At 30.0% G+C, this 21,024-nt stretch overlaps 1 protein-coding gene across 1 annotated transcript in view; it reads right to left on the bottom strand.

Moving 5' to 3' along the window:
• Window positions 1-11,603, bottom strand: part of LOC113374844 — a 194,737-nt gene extending 183,134 nt beyond the window's left edge. The window contains exons 1-2 of the mRNA XM_026614809.1: window positions 11,533-11,603; window positions 7,031-7,215 (exon numbers count right to left, since the gene is read on the bottom strand). Coding sequence (XP_026470594.1) covers window positions 7,031-7,215; window positions 11,533-11,603 — 256 coding nt within the window. The remainder of the gene's footprint in view (window positions 1-7,030; window positions 7,216-11,532) is intronic.
• Window positions 11,604-21,024: the final 9,421 nt, after the last annotated feature.

Below are 21,024 nucleotides of genomic sequence, written 5' to 3'. Positions count from 1 at the left end.
AAAAACCTCATACATGTAAAAACAATTAATTGTTCTGTATTGGAATGGAGAAAATAAAGTGGACTGACAAAATAACAAATGAAGAAGTTCTGAGAGAAGAGCGGGCGAAGAAAAAAATCTATTGAGCAGAATCCTGAAATGAAAAGGAAACTGGATCGGACCATTCTGCAAAAAGAGTGTCTCCTACACGATGTCGTCAAAGGTAAAATAGAAAGACTGAAAGGATTGGGAAGAAGAAGAATGCAGATGATTGACGACTTACGGGGTGAGGAAACACAGAGAACTGAAGGACGAAGCACGTGACCAGGAAGCATGGAAACAGAAGTTTGGAAAGGAAAATTCATAAAAACAAATATAAAGTTATTAATGGTCATTATTTAATAGTAATAAAACGGTAAGGGAAATAATAGACAAGGCAGGGGGGAAAATCATTGATTTTGTGGTGCTGTCATAACATGGACCTGCCTTCGGGCAGACTACTATTTATTAGTATTATTCTTATATTGACTAGACAGCAAAGAATTCAGGTGGTTATACTAAAAACAAGAGATAGCCAGTATCTGCATCCACAGAATATAATGCTTTTCAGATTATTAATGATTAAAAAAGTGAATCCAATTTATGCTGTTAATTAAAAAAAATATTCATGGTCAGGTACCTATAAATATGGGTACTTAGCATACAATATGTGAATCTTGCCAATTGCTTGTTTTAACGTCATCTTATTTGAATCGCGAAATCTGCCGTAACTTATTTTAAATCCGCAAAAGCTTTATGCAAATGGTATGCACAAATATAAAACTTTGTGGCAAAAATACAGGATTATATATATATATATATATATATATATATATAATTTCTCCTTTTAATATTAATTGTGGGATTCAGTGTGCTCAAGTTATTAGACTCTAAGGTCAGCTGGCCGGCGCACCTGTAATCTGCAAATATGAACTGACCAAGTACGTATTTTCAAGGTATCCTTTTGTTGCTGATATATGTAATAACGCTTTTTATTGTAAAACGCATGCAAATAATGTAATTCATATTATTGCGCACAATTTATAAACAATGTCTTTCAATGTGACATCAGCTAATGAACGCAAATTATGCACTCTTTGTTATAATGCTCTATGGTTAAATTAAATGAATAATCTCTTTGTGTTCTTTGTTTGACAAGTAGGCATGAAAAATGTAGACATGCGAAATGTAGACTATACTTAAAACTGACATTGTATTTTTAAATCAGATGAATTAGACGGATTTAGAAAGTGAAAGTAAATAAAAAAAAAAAACATATTTAGATACTATTTATTGAAGATGTATAATTAGGCGATGAAGAAATGATCATTGAACTGTTCATGTAAGATTATTATTATTTTTTAAATATTAAGGATTTAGTATAATTAATATAGATTGTAATAAAGGGTCCATATATTGATCAGCAGTTTTTCTATATTGATTGAGATTGACCATAACCGTCCTGAGAAAAATAAAATTATTTTGCGTTGATTGGAAATTATGAGCTTCTAAGTGCAACCGAAGGCTTTAGATTTTTATTTAACTTGAATTAAAAAAAAAAATTATCAAGTATTGTACCATTTTACAATCCTGACTACATGCAATAACTTTTGATAAAACTGGCCAGAACATTTTTTTAAGAAAGGTTTCTCAAAGTCGACCGATTTCTAAATTTTTTATTTCATGGTTTGATAAAAAATCCTGATTCTTGAAAACTTAGGACAATATTATTATTATTTTACTATAGTCCAAGACATGTTATTCACGGTAACGATTTCAAAGTTTATATCAACAAAATTAATAAAAATGAACCAAAATAACCAAAAAATTGTCACAATTTCACTAAAACTGTAGGTTTCACTTAAAACCTCATAATTTCCAAATAACATGAGATTTCTTTATATTCTTTAGTCGGTTAAGGTCAATACTATCACCCCTTTTCTGCTTGACATCAAGTTCTGGGACACCCTGTATATTTATTGAAAAGCACGTATAATTTCAAATAAATTCAAGTAAATTTAAAAATAAGAACTAAAATATATAATTACAATAAATAAAGATTTATTGATGGCTACATATTATCATATAAATAGTTTATTATTTTATCATATAAATGTTGTTTATTAACCTTTTTTTAATTGTAATTTATGAATCAAAATATTTCATTGTCCTATGACACTATGAGATGATTTTTCAAGCTTTTGGCTCTAAAACAAAAAAAAGTTTTCAATTTTTTAAGCTCTTTTACAGCATATGGCCATTTTCCATTATTGAACAAATTGTTGTACACATTATGCAGTTTGTAGATATTAATTGTGGAAATCAAGTTTTTTACTAAATCAACACTGGCACTGCTATCAGGTGTAGGTTTTGTATGAGAATAATTTAAATTTCTAGATCTCAGGTACTAGCTCTCAAATCTTAAAAATCTGGATAACGTCCAGTCTATTTTGAATGGTAATAATAAAAATAATGGGTAATATTGCTCCAGGGCAGGTTTGAGTTAAAATCTAACTCGATTCAGTTAAGAATAGTGTGACAGATTTTCCATTGCCTTTCACACCGCAGTGCACGAAATGAGCTATTTTCAATTTAAAACATATCTTTGATCTATATTTTCAAGTGAAAATGGATATCGCTGCAACCCGATGTCAGATTATCCAGAGCGGAGGCTTCATCTATCTTCATTTAAAAATAAATCAAAACAAGTTTATTACAATATTTAAATTTGGCATCAATATAAATCACGAAAGTGTGTCATTTTGTATAAAATAAGCACGAAACGAGTAAAGAAAGATAATGACATACATAATCCTAGTAATGATGTGAAAATATTATTTATTTAAAAACGTTATTCATTATATTATATGTTAGTCTCTATGTGAACTACGAGAACAATTCACGCACAGCACACTTTCCACAAATCACATAAAAAGCGCGTTGATATGGCAATGACTATATATGGCTTTCTAATGCAGTTTACTCTGATTATATATAAATGTAAAATGAAATATGTCAATTATTTAGATAAAATACACTCATTCGTTTTTTAAAGACACTTCTGTATAATTTATAAATAAGTAAATGACAATTTGACGACAGATATAAAATAATAATGGTAGAGTGGAGCACAAAGTTCCAATTTGATATTTTCAATTCAATTTTGATTTTTCAATTTCCAATTTGAAATATTGTTGTTAAAAAATTCTTAACGTTACTTGTTTTTGAGATATCGGTGGTGGAGCTTTAAGCCCCGCTCTACCCATATATAAATTATTTTCCTGGTTCATTATGAAATCATAATCATAATTTTAAATCAGGTTCATAATAATGTCTTCTAATAATTCTCCTTATTAAATTATCACATCCATTACCAAATCGATAAATAGTTTTAATAATTTGTGAAACAGAGTGTTTTTTTACCAACTTCCTTCATAGCGAAAGATTTTTATTTATTTATTTCCTTGAAAAGGTATAAGCATCTAGAAAACTTTTCAGAGAACAGAACATTTCAGTTTGAAACTACCTTATTACTCTGTGAGAGAATAAAATAATTAAATTGTCAGCAACAAGCGAACGTGACTATGTACAAAACAATACATCTGAAGATATGAAATAACTTGTCATAATTTTGTTCTTATAAAGTTTTGTTATTTATCATTGCGCTGATTAAAAACGTGTTTTTGCTCTAATTATGAGTACCTTGCAATATTATTGATGTTATATGCTCCAGTAAAGTGATTAAATGGATTTTAACAAGAGTGATGATGTCTTTTTTAATATTCTCTATTTATGACTTATTTTATGTGATAAGTAATGAAACTAGTGCATAATGAACATTAATAGAACAAAAATTATCATATGGTTGCTAAAAACAAAAATTCCATTAAACTACAAAATGGTAATGAAGCAATCACCACAATCTGATCAGATGTTGCTCGTCATTGACATAGTCTTGTCGCAGTAATTAGTTCAAACGTGTAACGCGCCTTTAAAAGTTTATTTTGAAGTTGTTTTTCTCATGTTTTTCGGGCCATATTTTCTGTAATTTCTAATTATGTCTATTAAAATCAATAATCTTTTGCCAGTACTAGTGATTACGATCAATTTTATTGCAATTATCAGATGTTTGATGATTTTTTTTCATTTTCGTATAGAGCACTGTCTTCACTAAGTCCCTTGATCAATTATTGAAAACAAATACATGACTTGACTGTCTGCGAAGGTGATAATATAATAATCTCATTTTATGAGGAAAGTTTTAAATTACTTCGTTTTATGACGAGTACGTGTAGAAGGCTGCATTAACGCCGCGCACGAACTTCTAGAAGTATATCTCACCTGCAGAACTACTTACTTCATCAGGATAGTATATTTTTACTCAGTCTGTAAACTATAAAATTTCGAAGATGCAACAGGTTTTATTTAGATATAACACAAATTGCACTAAAATTGATTTTGTTTAAAGTATATTAAAACACGCCAAATTCTCTGTAATCATCTACAAAATCAATCAATTTGATCAGGGTGACACTTTGAAACTTTGAAATTGCTTTTAATTTAAGTATGGAATGTATGGAAGTTTTACTGGATAAGGAAATTGAATACTGTAGTATACCAATAAACCTATATCAAATGACTAAATGTGTAAGTCATAAAAATATAGCTTGGCTTGTATGGATAAGTTTATAAAGCCTGCGGAAGAGTTTACTTCGTAAATAGAAAGCACTTTGATAATCTATATTTATTGAACTCCTCCTACTAATTACATATTTGCTGAGATTTAACCGTGTGTACGTGAATGATATTATCCTGCCATATAATAATGGGTTCGATGATTATATATGTATACATACAGGGTGTCTTAGAACTCAACATCAAAACGATACAGGATGAAAATATCCAAATTCTTTTTGGAGTTTTAAAATTATGAGCTTTAAGGTAAGGCGAAGAAGCTTTGGTCAAGTTGTAACCATTTTTCGGATATTGTGGTTCATTTTCATCAATTTTGTTCATTTAAACTTTGGATCCGTAACCGTAAATTACATTTCTAGAACCATAGATAAAAATAATTATCAGGTCTTAATTGCATGAATTATAAAGTTGGAATAGTGGAGTCAAATCGGTTCCTTGAAAATAATCGTTAGAATTTTCTCAAAATTTCTCAAATATTGTTTATTTTTTACCCCTAATTGATTAACTCCACCACTTGACTAAATTTGACTTAACCACTTATTGGTGTGGTAGTCTAAATTACAGCTTTGCATTACCATGGTCTTCTCGTCCCATGTGTTGCAATATGAACCGATGCAATTCCATCGCTATTATGACATAGGTACCTGTATCTATTTGTATAATTATAGAAGGTGATCTTGGCCTATGTGTTCGCATTGTAAACAAACATACAAACAGACAAACAATCCGAGGCGTCCTACGGCGGACCCGATACCAGCGAACTGCCGACATTACCCATTTGACATGCTAATCAAGCATGAGCTTTGCCTTTGCACACATGCCAACGATATATGGATATATAGATACATAGAAATATGGATATATATGAATATGGAATACAAATATTCATCTATTGTAATACATCATTCGCAATATCCATCTTGCTGTATGGAAATGCAGAGCTGGTATACTTCATGTCTGGTTGTCCATATACTTCTTCATGGACTGAAATCTAATTAATTTTTTCTTACCAATATATCTGTCTGTTCATTTTTAAAATAGATTAGATTTTATATGATGCATATATATATATTTACATTAATATAAAAATAAGTCGGGTTTTCCTTCCTGACGATATAACTCCAGAATGCACGAACCGATTTCGACAGTGGTGCATGGCATCGTGCTTCAATGCAAATTGCTGGATCTTCACGCGCCGTAATTAAAAATTCGAGTAATGACATTAGTAAGAATTATCAGTATTATGCTTGGTTAAGTCAACGAGCAAGTCTTGCCGCAAAGAATAATGATGTACACACACTGAATTTCACCATTCAATCAAAAATTGCTGGCGATTTGGTGACATACCAATGATTCCGACTGGTCTTCCGTGTGACTTCAAACGATTGCAATTTCCAGTTCGCCCTGCGTTCGAAATAACAAGTCGCAAGGCCAATCGCTTAGTGTTTGCGGGATAAATTTCAAATAGATTATTTAGAAAATCATTGTTTTTCACATGGGCAGTTATACGTTGCCTGTTCACGAGTTGGGAAACCATCTGCTTTGTTTGTGTTAACGTCAGACCAAAAAACAAAAAATGTGGTTTACCAAAGAGCACTTCAATGAAACGGATAATTTGCGGATTCACTTTCATTTACTAGAGAAGTTCAACTAAAAAACACTTCATTTTTGTAATCGAAATAAATTCATTAGTGTTGTGTAGTAAAATCAAATTTTTCCTTTTCAAATATAAAACAAACAAAAATTTCTTCATCTTTCTCACGAAACCATCTGGTGGCGAAACGGAGTTCGTCGGGTATGTTAGTATATATATATACATATATATATATATATATATATATATATATATATAATTTTTCCCTAAGATGTGATCTCAAATTCTTCGACTACTCTCTCCGGGCAGAACTTTCGGAATAATAGGTCTTCCTTGTAGGTGCAGATCAAAAGTTCCGTCGCATGGTGTAATATATAAAAATTTAAATTCGGTATAAATTATATTCGATAACTAATTTTATATAAAGAACTTTTTTACTTTTAAAAGTCAGTTGAAAACTCGAGTTGTGATAATGCTTCAACTATTCTCCAAGGGTAAAACTTTTTTGAAACTCAAAAAATGCTTGTAAAGTATAAAGGATAATAATTAAAAAGTTAAGGATAATTTAATAATTAAAGTTTTCCCTTTGGACCATATGTCATAATCAGTATAGCTTAGCTGTTATGGCGACTGTCACTACCGTACCCTGGCACAACCGTACCCAGCCTGCCCTACTTATATAAATTTATTAATTCCTATTACAACGTGACAATGATCACTTACCGATCATGAGAAGGGCGGCCGTGAGATGAGACGTGGGTGCTCCCCCAAGGCCCAGGGCACCGAGAGCGGCGCCTCCGAGCGCACACGCGACCCCTCCAAGTGCCACCACTGCGATCAGCGCGCGAAGGGGTGGTCGCGCGCCACTGAAACCGCAGCAGCCTTTGCCTCGGGGCTCCGATATTGATCTGAAAATAAATAAATATACTTTAATACACAGTCAAATGTATGGTATTTATTTGTTTAGAAATGATATTGGAAACTACAATATTTTATTAAATAGAATTAAAACGGTTATGGAATGCGATGGTGGAGATAGGGAAAAACGTCAAGTTTTTATTTGTAGGATATTCTTTTTAATATCTACGTAAAAATTCTTATAGGAAACTAGTGGTGCATCGTGCCTTAAGGAAAATTGCTAGAAATTCCTTTACCATAATTTAAAATTTTTAAAAGCTTTGAATTTTTTTGAAAAATATGCTAAAATTAGATTATTTTGAAAATTTTGAGAAATGTCGACTTTTTTTAAATATTAGATTTTCTTGAAAATTTTAATTTTTTTTGCAAAAATCGGCTTTGAAAATTTTAAAATTTTTGAAATCCATTCATTCAATTCATTTGATACATACTGTCCAAAATGTCGACGACATTTATTTGGACTATATAAGTAAACTTTAAACATTATAAATTTTGGTACGGAACCCAAAAAAATAGAAACAAAATTCATACTTATTACTAAAATCTCTATAAAATATCCGTTAAGATGATGTGTATATGTCTAATGATCATTTATGACCGCTCAAATGATATTTTTTTATTGGTTTTACAAAATGTCTGGACCTGCCTTTGCAAAAAACTAATCAGAACGTCTCCCCATCAATAAGAGTCGAATTTTGAATCATTCAAATCGGGTGATCCATACTCTCAAATTCGTGGACAAAACATTGTATCTGCATAGAATTGCCAAAATGTTCAGAAAACTTTGAAACGTAAAGATAAGTGGAAATTTTACAAAAAGTTATATAAAAAATACTTTTTAACTTCCCGTAGGGCAAGTTATAGTAATCGCAAAAAAATCGAAAATGAAAATTTTTATATATCTTTACGTTTCAGAGGTTTCTGAACATTTTGGCATACCTTAGAAAAAATGGATGTATGTGTGTGTGTGTGTATGTGTGTGTGTGTATGTGTGTGTGTGTGTGTGTGTGTGTATGTATGTATGTATGTATGTACGTGTGTGTATGTATGTGCGGATACAAATTTTCGTCTACGATTTCGGGAACACGGATCAACCGATTTGAATAATTCAAAAAACATTCGATTCGTATTGATAAGGAGACGTGCTGATTAGTTTTTGGCGCAGGGAGGTCTAGCCGTTCCGAAGATACGGGGCAAAAAGTGCCGAAAACGGTAACTCAGTTTTTAAGAGAACGGAGCGTTCGATTTGAATAATTCAAAAAATATTTCACTTGTATTGACAAGATGAAGAATCAATAAAAATTTTCATGAAGGTAGGTCTAGCGGTTTCGGAGATATGGAGGAAAAAGTAAAAAAATGAGCCATTTGGCGGTCAAAAATGATCATTAGACATATGCACATCAAATTATCAGATATTTTATAGAGATTTTAACAATAAGTATACATTTTGTTAACATTCCTATGGGTTCCGTACCAATGCTTATGCGTTAGACAGCGACGCGGCGCTTACGCGCTTTATATATTGTCCCTATGCAGTTAAAGCAGTATGATTGCTTTGAAAATAAAGTTCAGATCTTCCACAATATGTCAAAATAAAGAAAAAAATTTTTCAAAAAAAAAAAAATTAAAAAAAAATTTTTTTTGTCCAATTTATAGTTTCTCAAAAATCTTATTTTTCAAAGTAATTTTTTTCAAAAATGTTAATCGTTTTTAAAAAAATAATAATTTTTGGTACGGGAAGTTCCAGCAATTTGCCTTAAGGCACGATGCCTTGATTGCCCTTGGACAGAATTCCACTTACAGCTAGTTAGAACAGCAATAAAAGTTCTTTGAGCTATTGGCATGGTACTTCTTAACTACGTGATTTTTTTTCAGAAGATAAACCAATCGCTCTAAAAATATCCTAAGATAATCCAATCCTCTAAGATTATTTAATTTGATGATGCAATGCCAAAAAAAAACTATTTTCCTTTGTAAGCATGTTATAGATCTATATTTTCAAGTATTACTGCTTGTTATAAGACTGCCCAAGGTATGGAGTTTGAAAATGTAGGTTTAAAAGAAAATTCCTTCCTACACAAAAATTCATATAAATAAACAGTATATAGCCAATAAATGAATAAATAAATAGCTAAGTATAACCCAAAAATATCGTATTGATCTAAAAGTTTTTATTGATTATAATTGAAAACTAGCTGTAAGTGGAATTCTGTCTTAAGGCAATTAAGGCATCGTGCCTTAAGGCAAATTGCTGGAACTTCCCGTACCAAAAATTATTATTTTTTTAAAAACGATTAACATTTTTGAAAAAAATTACTTTGAAAAATAAGATTTTTGAGAAACTATAAATTGGACAAAAAAAATTTTTTTTTAATTTTTTTTTTTTTGAAAAATTTTTTTTCTTTATTTTGACATATTGTGGAAGATCTGAACTTTATTTTCAAAGCAATCATACTGCTTTAACTGCATAGGGACAATATATAAAGCGCGTAAGCGCCGCGTCGCTGTCTAACGCATAAGCATTGGTACGGAACCCATAGGAATGTTAACAAAATGTATACTTATTGTTAAAATCTCTATAAAATATCTGATAATTTGATGTGCATATGTCTAATGATCATTTTTGACCGCCAAATGGCTCATTTTTTTACTTTTTCCTCCATATCTCCGAAACCGCTAGACCTACCTTCATGAAAATTTTTATTGATTCTTCATCTTGTCAATACAAGTGAAATATTTTTTGAATTATTCAAATCGAACGCTCCGTTCTCTTAAAAACTGAGTTACCGTTTTCGGCACTTTTTGCCCCGTATCTTCGGAACGGCTAGACCTCCCTGCGCCAAAAACTAATCAGCACGTCTCCTTATCAATACGAATCGAATGTTTTTTGAATTATTCAAATCGGTTGATCCGTGTTCCCGAAATCGTAGACGAAAATTTGTATCCGCACATACATACACACACGTACATACATACATACATACATACACACACACACACACACATACACACACACATACACACACACACATACACACACACACACATACATCCATTTTTTCTAAGGTATGCCAAAATGTTCAGAAACCTCTGAAACGTAAAGATATATAAAAATTTTCATTTTCGATTTTTTTGCGATTACTATAACTTGCCCTACGGGAAGTTAAAAATCTGAAGAAAATTTTCGACAAAAAGTAAAAATTGTTCAGAAAATTGTTAAAAATATTATTCAAAAATATTGTCCATTTCGCAATAAAAGTATGAAAAAAATAAAAGTAATATTGATCATTAGTTTAAATAACAGAGTATCCTTATGCTATGTACTCCTGTTAGTACTATTTAATTTTTGCATAAAATTAATTTAAATTTGGTGGTTATCAAAAATGTTAATTTAGATTACTGATCTATTTTATGACACAATAATAAAAAATTACAAAAACTGCGCATCAAAAAAACAATAATTACAATACAATTCCTTTCATAATCACTTCTAATAACTATCATTTCATTACGTGTGAATTACCTAACACCTTTATTACAACCAAATGTTTATGTAATAATGAATTAATTGCAAGTGCTACGGATCAAAATCATAACTAAATATTCATAAATCAAGACAGTGAAATTTTATCGTCTTCACAAAAAACTTAATCGCAATTAAGAAAGTGTTACGAATCCACAAGCAAAAAAATATTTTCTTCATTAATTACTAAATATTCGTTAACGAATTTTTAAATTTTATTGCTGATGACTACAGCGTTTTTTTAATTACTTTCATATTGAAATATCAATTTCGCATGTGGACTGATTTTGTAAAGTTTAATTAAGGTAATGGTTCCATAGCCCAGTGTAGAATAAATTGATCAGAAAGCAAAATCAGGACACTTTTTTGACGTATTAAACTTTTATTGAAATGGAAATTCAATAACAACATATGCAATAGTTTGATAGAAAAAAATCACCTATTTTAATTGAATTATTTATGCAATCAAAAACAGTTAATAATCAAGTTAGGACACAATTCATACTAGAAAAAATATTGAACAAGGATTAGATGATAATATATTTTTAACTATAAATCTGAAGTGTATTAATGAATGAGCAATTTGTTTGTATCGAGATAGCTAAACAACTAAAAATGATAAAAGTTCAATTACATTTATAAGGTATATGATGTGATAAATGATATTTGATGCATTTATAACAACAACAAAATTTGCTTCAACAAATTCTTTGAGCAGTGTAATATTTTATCCCTCTGTTCCAATAAGAAATCGCATCCAAGAAAACACGATTCTATCTGATACCCTTCCAGAGGCGAATATATAGTGGTGCCATATTTCTTCCATGAATGTAAAAATACTCTTCTGCGAGACATCTTAGCACCTTTTCATATATAGTCATCTGGTTCCTGAAAGATGACCGTTTTTCTCAAATTTATGGGTCAAGCGGTTTTCGGACGAAGGAAAACAAGTGATTTATTGTGGGGCGGGTGAAAATTGCTTAGAACTGCGCTAACAGCATCTGCACATTAATCTCAAAGTTGTTAGTGAAAAGATCAGGTTACTGTTAAAAAATTAGTTGGTAATGGAAAATGATGTCAATTAAGCAATGCAAGGAAGACAATCTCATAATACATTTACATCTAGTAAATATAATTTGGGGCGCATCCTTAGGATCTTTAGAATAATGTGTTTTTGGAATTACGATCCAGTCATATTGCGAACATTTAGTAATTGTTAAGATGTTAGTCTCTAGCTTATTTTGAAAGCAACCAAGTAGTTTTCCTATCCTACCAAAAGTGCTACCTAGTTTTGACATATAATGACTGACAGGTCAATACCAAAAAACCAGTCGTTTACCTAAGCTTCCCTTAGGCAACCATTCAAAATGTATCAAAAAAATCCGGGAATCTCTATTAATTTAGTGATAGTTAATTTGTTCTATAAAATAAACATATTCTCATTTATGTATTCTCACTTCTATAACAATTAACGTCGTAGATGAACAATTTCCCAGGTTTACGGTGCTCGGTTTGACCTTTTGGGCGTTATCATAACGGCTTGCGCGATTTACGTCCAAAACAATTCATCATAGCTGTATTTGAACCACGTCCATACCACTAGGCTGGAATCTATGATCGCATAAAATTGAAAAATTTTAATATATTTAATTTATATTATGGCATTGAATAAAAATAAAGCATGTATTCATTCTGACAGTATTGAGTTGACTACTGTCATATACAATGTTAATGTGTGTGCAAAGTCCATCCAAGTTTAGGTAAATTAGGCACATTTTTTCATTTCTTATAATAAATTACAATTTGTTTTTCTTATAGTAAACATATTTAGCAATTATTAGGTATACAGATTACTGGGTATACAGATACAACCAAATAATGTTGACCCACTGGTATACTCTTTTTTATTGAAAATTAGAAACATTAATCTATGTTTGATTCTAAGACAAAGCAGAAATTGGATTTTGAGCTGGTGGCAGCGTGAAAATATTTTTCAAACAAATCATTTTTTCATTCGATTGAGGTGACATTTATCAGATACATACAAAATTGATGTCAGTCTTACATATCGTGCCTTTTTAATTTACTTACTTATATTTATAGAAATTATATACTGTTGATAGAAAAGATACTAGAATAAAAAGTAATGATCAAAAATAAGATCAAAATTATTCAATTTACCAAGGCTGGACAAATATTTGGCAAAAATAATATTTAATATTTTCCAAATTACTATACTATAAACTATAATTGTTAATATTAATGATTTGTTATAAAAATATACTTTTAGACTCCTTTTATCCTGATATGTAAAATACTGTGTGTTTTTTCGTTTTAGAATGATTTATACATTTTGTAGATTGTACTAATAAGTTGAAATTATAAACAATACATTTCAGGATTTAAATTAATTAAAAAGAATCAAGTAAATATTGACAGATATGTGAGTGTGATATAAAGACATATTATGTGAATGTGCATACAAAGTCATGTTGAAACCAATTTGGACGTACGGAATACAGCTTTGGGAAACGGCTCGCAAATCCAACATCGCCATAATTCAAAGATTTCAGAACAAGATTTTGAAAGAAATTATAAACGCACCCAAGTATGTCCCAAATTGGTTGCTTTATACAGATCTGAACATCAACACAGTTAAGGGAAAAAATTGATAAGTTCAGTCTGAGATATAAGGATAGAACCACCTAAACATCATGGCCAAAAACTTAATAAAAAACCATGGCATTGAACGTCTCAGAAGAAAACGGCCCCTTTTTGATATTCTTTAGTAATCATATTTACCTGTAAGCTTTAATTAAATTTTTTCATATCAGAACTATAAGCTAAACATATCCAACATCGAATCGGATCACCACTGGGTGACCATTCGACCTTTTTTCCTTACTTAATAAACCATTAAAATTACTGAATGTTGTTTATGACGACAGATTGTAATTCACAAATGTAAATAAAAAAATATGAATGTTGATTTAAGTTTAAGTAAATTAGAAAACCAGAAATATATATAATCGTTGATATATGATTTATACATTTGAAAAAACTGGACTAATAAGTTATGAATATAAATAATGCAATATTGTTGATTTATATCTATTAATCTTAGCTCTCCGTTCATGGAGTCTTTGCCTTAAAAACCAAAGTATCCGGGAAGTCAGCTTCTATATCTACTATAAACGCATTATGTATATATGCGTGCATGATAACCGACATCAGATCTTTACTGATCGATCATAATATCGAAGTATTTATCATAAAACTAACAATGCAACAATATAAAGCCTATATTATAGCAAATATTAAAGTTTACGTTCGGAAAATATTGCTTCAGCCTCGGGCTAGGCAAGCGGTGCCTGGAATCCAAGACTTCGGCGTTTGCAAAATAAGGAATATTTTGATATGCTTAAAGTAGTATATATACGTGCATATATATTATTTAAGGATATACGACCGAATACTTCTGAGAAAATATTATATTTTTACAAATGCGAGCGCTCGATATATGCTGGTAAATGAAATATAACCTTAGGTCACGAGGAAAGGAATACTTCTATTTGCATTTACATTTATTTTGCATTTGCGTTTATATTTAAATTTATATCTGGATCGGTTCTTTCTTCAATTCAAGACAATAAGATGGTTTTTATTATTAATACGCAATAAGTATTATATATCATATCAACTTTAAACAAAAACAATGTGTTTATACAACGGAAATTATGTGCAAGCTGTTTGTTAGAGAGCTTTTTGAGTAGTAAAACTTCTTTAGGCGCGACTAGGGTGTAAATTGTTCAAATGCAACGGAAGTGCGTTACGGCAGATAAGAGTCGAGTGCCAATGATTCGTCATTCGCTCTCGACGATCATTTCTATACGGGTCGATTGTGATTAGTCGTCGCGTATGTGAATAGAGATCTGTCGTTGTATTGGTACCGGCATCGACATTGTATGCGTACCTATATCGACAAAGAATTCGGCATAGATAAATAAACATTTTAAAGTTACATTGTATTACAAATCTAGATATTCGTAGTTTCTATAAATCTTTGAAGTTATTAAAATGAAAAATATTTTTTAGGCAAGACAGATATTACAGTTGTTCAAAGAATGAGATTATATCGCCAGCGAAAAAGTAAAAAAAATCAAGCTGCCAATAAATGTATGTTTATTTTAATTACATGAAGTTCTTCAAACACAAGTACATAATGAGTGAAGTTGCGAAAACAATATTTGTTTACGCGTTGTTTAACATAATCCGCTGTGTGAACGAATATTAGAGAATTTATTAATCAATAATTACTTCATTTCTCTAATAAAGGTTCATTTCTAAATGCTAATTACAATGACAAACCGATCATGTCATATTTGAAGTAGACTTTAATTACATTTTACCTTAAAAAACATATTACTTCAATTCTGACGACACAAAACTGGGCACCACAGTTAACTGAGAATTAAAGTTTAGCAAATAAAAAGGCAAATTAGACAAAAATGAAATGCTAAGGTAAAGATTACATCAATGCATACTGCCAGTTAGAGATAGATCTTTCAATTAACCCTCAGTGTTCGATTTCCCATTTGCAAAGCTTCTGCTTCCATAATCTACCACAAGAGTATCCACATTTAAATTTCAATTAATACAAAACGGATATTACGAATAGTTTCAGATTGCAAACGGAACAACGTCGAGAATTCGAAATCCATGACAGGTATTGTTATGTCGTTATAGTTGTAAGAGATTACCGTCGATGGACGCCAAAGTACTACAATTTCCCCTGAAAATAATAAATCATGAAGGGTATAAATGTCTTACTCATGCCTTGTCTATGTCGTTTATCTGAACATGCTATTACTTTGAATTATATGGAAACAAAACAGACATAAGGAAGTTCCTCAGGATAGCAGCAGCCTCTCTAAATGATACCGTTTATCTTAGAAATATAAAAAAAGCCGCCAAGTATAAGTACATTCTTAAATGACTGTAAAATTACACACATAATTGATTACTCGTAATATTTATGCTCATACCTACATGAACATAAAATATTACGAATCAGATTATATAAGGTTATGTTTTCTCTACCTAAGACTTGGGATTTCTTATAACAATGTTATAATTTATCTTTTGGTAAAAATTGGTGGAGATACAGTCATGATAACACAATAGTTTTTACAGAGTTTTATTCATTTATTTAATTATTCATTCTTGGTAAATAAATTAACCAAATATTTAATCTACGTTGCCTCTATTTAATATGTATTTTTACTATTGATATTTAACAAAGTGATTATTCACCTTTTTATTATTTTGAACAGCGATCAAAACTTAGGAGTCCTATAAACTGTTGGGCTAATTTGACTTGATAGTATGTCGGTTTTTACAAATGGCAAACCAAATAGTTGTCTCATCCCTACGTGATAAATTTTATTATTACAATTTCTGTAATAGAGCGAATATTTTATTGATGTAGCAATGCCGATTAAAGGCTATTTTCGCTAGAAAAAATATTACTATCTATATCTCCAAGTGAAAACAAGCATCACTGCTGCTTGATATAAGGCTCCCCGGGACCTCTGATTCAGCTCCAGCGGCTATTGCCACTTACTCACGAGCCCTATTCACCATGTAATAATTTAATTTATAACACTGTTTATTAATTAAATAAGAGGCATGTTTTTTTTAATCTATTCTATTAGAGACAAAAATACACAAAAAGTGGCCACATACCATTTTTCTCTAGCATGCTATTTTTCAAAGATGTTTCAATTAGATGATTACCATTCATTTAAAATAGAATATGTATCAAAATTAAATTAAATATTCGTAGAATGTCCTTTTATCCTTTTTGAAATTATATTGATATATTAAAGTAAATTTTAATAAAAAAAAATAATAGCAACAGGTGTATTATATTCTTTGATTTTTCTGCTAGACTTTGGATTTTATTGGCAACTTAGAAAAAAAAATCGTTTTTTAAAGCATAACATCTGTATTCAATACTGACTATTTTACTGTGTTTTGATAGATAAATTGAAAGTCTAGGACAAGTTGGACTTCATTCAGTAAACAAAAAAACTGAAATTATTTTAGTATGTAATAATTGCAAATTGCAGTATCAAAAAAGATGATATAAAAGTATACATAATTAGGAAAAAATGTAAGCTACCAACATAATTACTATTTTCATAAAACTTACACTATTATTGTGATATAAATTTGAGCTTATTGCTACTACATTTAAGAACTGAATATATAAGTTTGACACTAATAAAGTTAAAAATGACAATATGATTGTCGCCAAGTTATAAAGTAAAAATCCATATTAAATGAAGACAATGCAGATTAAATGCATTAAATTAAACATCGCCATAAAAAATTGAAAGTCTTTCATAGTTTGATTCTACGAATATTCAAAGCATAATGACTACGAACATAAATTTAGGTCCATGGAAACGCGGCTTTGTATCATCCATGATATATCCGTGTTCGTCTGAGAAGAGCCCTATGGCTCATATTGAAATAATTCCAATTCTGAACCCAAAGCACCTGGTACATGCGCGTAATTGAATTTCCTGGTTAAGTTTCATTATAACACGATCGATCCGACGGGAACGCACAATCGAACCTAATTAATATATATATTCTGCGTTACAATTCGAAACGCGGCAAATTATTCAGTAATCAAACATCAATTATGGTACTTTTTGATTAATAAAAAAAGTAGCGTAATTAATTCGTACTCGGCCCAGTCACTGTGGACATTAATGATTTAAGCTTTTACGATTTTACCTTCTACTCCGATTTCTCGAAAACGAACAGATTCAGTTCCAGTCAATTCTTAATACTATGATAGAAACTGATAATAAATTTATAATATATTAGGGTGGCCCTTAATATGGACATTTTCGAATTTCCTTGCTCCCAAGGGCTCAAATGGTTCCAAATTGATAAAAAACAATTCTCTGAAAGTTTTAGCTCTTAATATTGTCTTTTAGATAGTGCGCAATTCAATCAAAGTTTTGTATGGAAATAGCATGAAAAATTTTTCAATAATTTAAAAATGTTTTTTAGATATAATTTAGCGAACATATGCTGTTTTGATAAAAGTCATTATTTTTTCACATAATTTACAATAGTGTAGAATAAATAAATGATGACTGCTCCGTTCATAGTGAAAACAGAATTATACTAATCTCTGAAAAACATTTTATTCAGTATTTAAAATATAAATTAGCATGTAGCACAAAAATTTAAGAAATTTGGACCAACTTTAATAAATTTGGAAGGTATTTGGACCAACTTAATTTAGTTTGGATTTACATAATTACATAACAGAAAAAAAGCATGATAGAGTTCTAATCTAATATAGTTTGTGATAAAACTTTCATTAACGAGACTATTCTCAATTAAATTCTAATCGTGTAAAATTTAAAAAAAAAAAACGTAATATAATGGAATCAATTCCTTCGATTAAAACATCAGTAATTTTCGAAGAACACCAGTTCGACAATCAGTGCCTACAAGACGTTCTATTAAATTTGATTCATGTTACAAGTTAAATATGAAAATATAGCCCCCATCCGGGGCAAGTATTCCCATTAAAACTCCCCCGAAACAATAAACGGCCGAATTTAACCACCTCCCGACGACCATTTTCGTAATTAATAGCCATTCAGGTATTCCTTTTATTAGATACATTAAATTTACGTCATTTTCTTATAGAAATCTTTTTTTTATAATTCTTCATAGTCGGCAAAGTTATCGTTAAAGTTAGCGCGAAGTAGGTCAGCGCGTTATAAATTCTTTGAATATTATTGAATTTAAGAGCTTCAGTTCCTTTACGTTGTTTTCTAATGCGAAATCTTTCATTTCCACTTTAAGTACTTTCTCAAAAGCAGTCTTGAGCGATTAATTAAACATTTATAGAAGGAGATTTTTCTTATTTGAAAGACGATTATAAAATGCATAATTGATGAAAGGAAAAGGACACCGAGAAAAAACAACGCTCATTTAATGCCGTTTGAAGATAAGACAACTTTATTTATAAATTGCGCTATTGTTTGAATTTTTAGTTTAAAAAAAAACTGAAAACTGTTATTTAAAATTTACAGTTCAAAAGCAAGTGTACTGGAATGAAGTAATATGTCAAGCAATTTGTACGCTAAGAAAATACACTTTAAAAAATTATTATCACCATGGTCTAAAAAAGTGAAAAAAGATGCAGAAAATTATGTATTTATAAAACCTTAACAAAAACTCGGTGGCCAATTCTTCGCTAAAATAGACCGTTATTATGGCAACACTATGTTAGGCTGCATTCTTCAAATAAAATGGTACTAAAAAACTTTCCACATACTATTGCTGTTTTTACATAACTACAATCTGCCTATGAAGACATTTAGTAATCTAAATGATCAGTATATAGTGTAATGGTATTCACCAATTTGTAATAACTATAAATAATATTATAAACTACTATATAACGGTCAGAATACAAACAACGCAGTTAGTGTTACTCATAGCTACAATACATTGTAAGCTTGCAGTAATCTTGCAATCGTTGATAAAAAATTCCTTTTAAAAACACAAACTGCGCCTTAACCATTTGTTGGGCAGTCGTCAGCAAGTTTTCAATAAGTTCACATCAATATTGTTCAGTCGTCATCAAGTTTTCAATAAGTATACATTAATAATGTTCAGTCAATATGAGTCAGTAGTACTTTAGTAATCAATGGAGTTACATATATTTAAGTTCAGTTGTCCAAGTTATATGTAAAGTGTACAAGAAATCATGAAATAAACATGAACATCAAAAGTCTTCATCTGTTTCACTGATTCGCCTTCACAGTTGGTAACAGCTATTTCAGCAGCAGGAAGAACCTACATATTGTTGGCACCGTCACTGGATGGGACACAACAATAATAAAAGAATTATAGAACAGAAATTTAGATTTGAGTTTAAGAAAGTAGAATAGAAAACTGTCCGTGTTAAAATTTAGAATTTTTTAGTTCTTTATACGTTTCCGAAAAAGAGAATTAAGATCTAACGCTATAAAAATTTAAGATCTTTTTAGGTACTTTAGGGTCTGCTTAGAGCAATTTTAGTTTAGCTTTTATAGTTTCAGTTTAACCATAAAAGATTCGTAAACTTTAATTAGTAATGAAACCTTAATTGAACATTTAATCAAACCTTAATTACCTATAAACGGGTTCTGAAATTTTAGAAAAATAAACTAAAATAAAAAATTAATAAAATCAATTTCAACTTCGACTCTATTTCTATACAAATGGATGAATTATATTTATTATAGCAAAAAAATGACTAAAATATTGCAAACCACGGATTTATTGAATTACATTTCCGTTATCAATTATTTTGTACAAAATATAAAATAATTTAAAAACTCACATGTTGTTAACATATATTTTGACAATATTACAAGAATACTATTTAATTAAACAAATTTTCAGTCCATTCTATCATTAATGAAACTTTTAATTTAAATATAATAATACATTTTTCATTAATATCGAGTGCAAAATGTGCTTTTGATGTCTATACGCCAATACTGTAATTGAAAAATCAATACTTTATTGATAACTATGGCAGCCCATCTCTCGGCATAATGAAAATTAATTATGTTTTTACACAAATAAAATAAATTTGTAAAAAAATCAATTTTATGAAATCCAGGTCAAAATGTCTATTTTCCAATAAACGAGAAGACTCACGAAACCCATATAACTACAACATAATTTAACGCAATTTTTGCATTTAACTAATTAGAATTTGTAATTACTTCATAATTAGCAATTAGTATTATGTAAAAGCTACGGACGTATGAACTTTATATTTTGTAAATTTAACGACTTAAGAATTTCTGTCTAAGTAGCTTTCACAGCAAACGGTCATGAAAATAAACAAAAATTGTTCGATACACATATCATATTTATATTTCAATAGTAATTAAGTGGCGATTATTACTGTATGAACATTGCCAATAACCTTTAAAAAACTTGATAACTTAATCAAATCATTAATATTATTGCTGAGGACTTTGTTGTAGTAAGAGTAAATAATAAAAAGTTAATTGCACATTTTAATTACATATCTATAATCAGTCATAATTAAGAGCGATGATGAAAGATATCAATATAGTTCAGTGATCTTGCAGAGGCAGCAATTAATATATTAACTTTAATTGCACTGGTATTCAGTGCTCATCCAGTTGTGCTAAAGTAAGAAATAAGCTTTCAA

The sequence above is a fragment of the Ctenocephalides felis genome, unplaced genomic scaffold, assembly GCF_003426905.1.
Source record: "Ctenocephalides felis isolate EL2017-DRISC unplaced genomic scaffold, ASM342690v1 CF-g0.4_SCAFFOLD_01886, whole genome shotgun sequence".
In the NCBI taxonomy this organism is placed as follows: Eukaryota; Metazoa; Arthropoda; class Insecta; order Siphonaptera; family Pulicidae; genus Ctenocephalides; species Ctenocephalides felis.
This window is presented reverse-complemented; position numbering and strand designations above follow the sequence as displayed.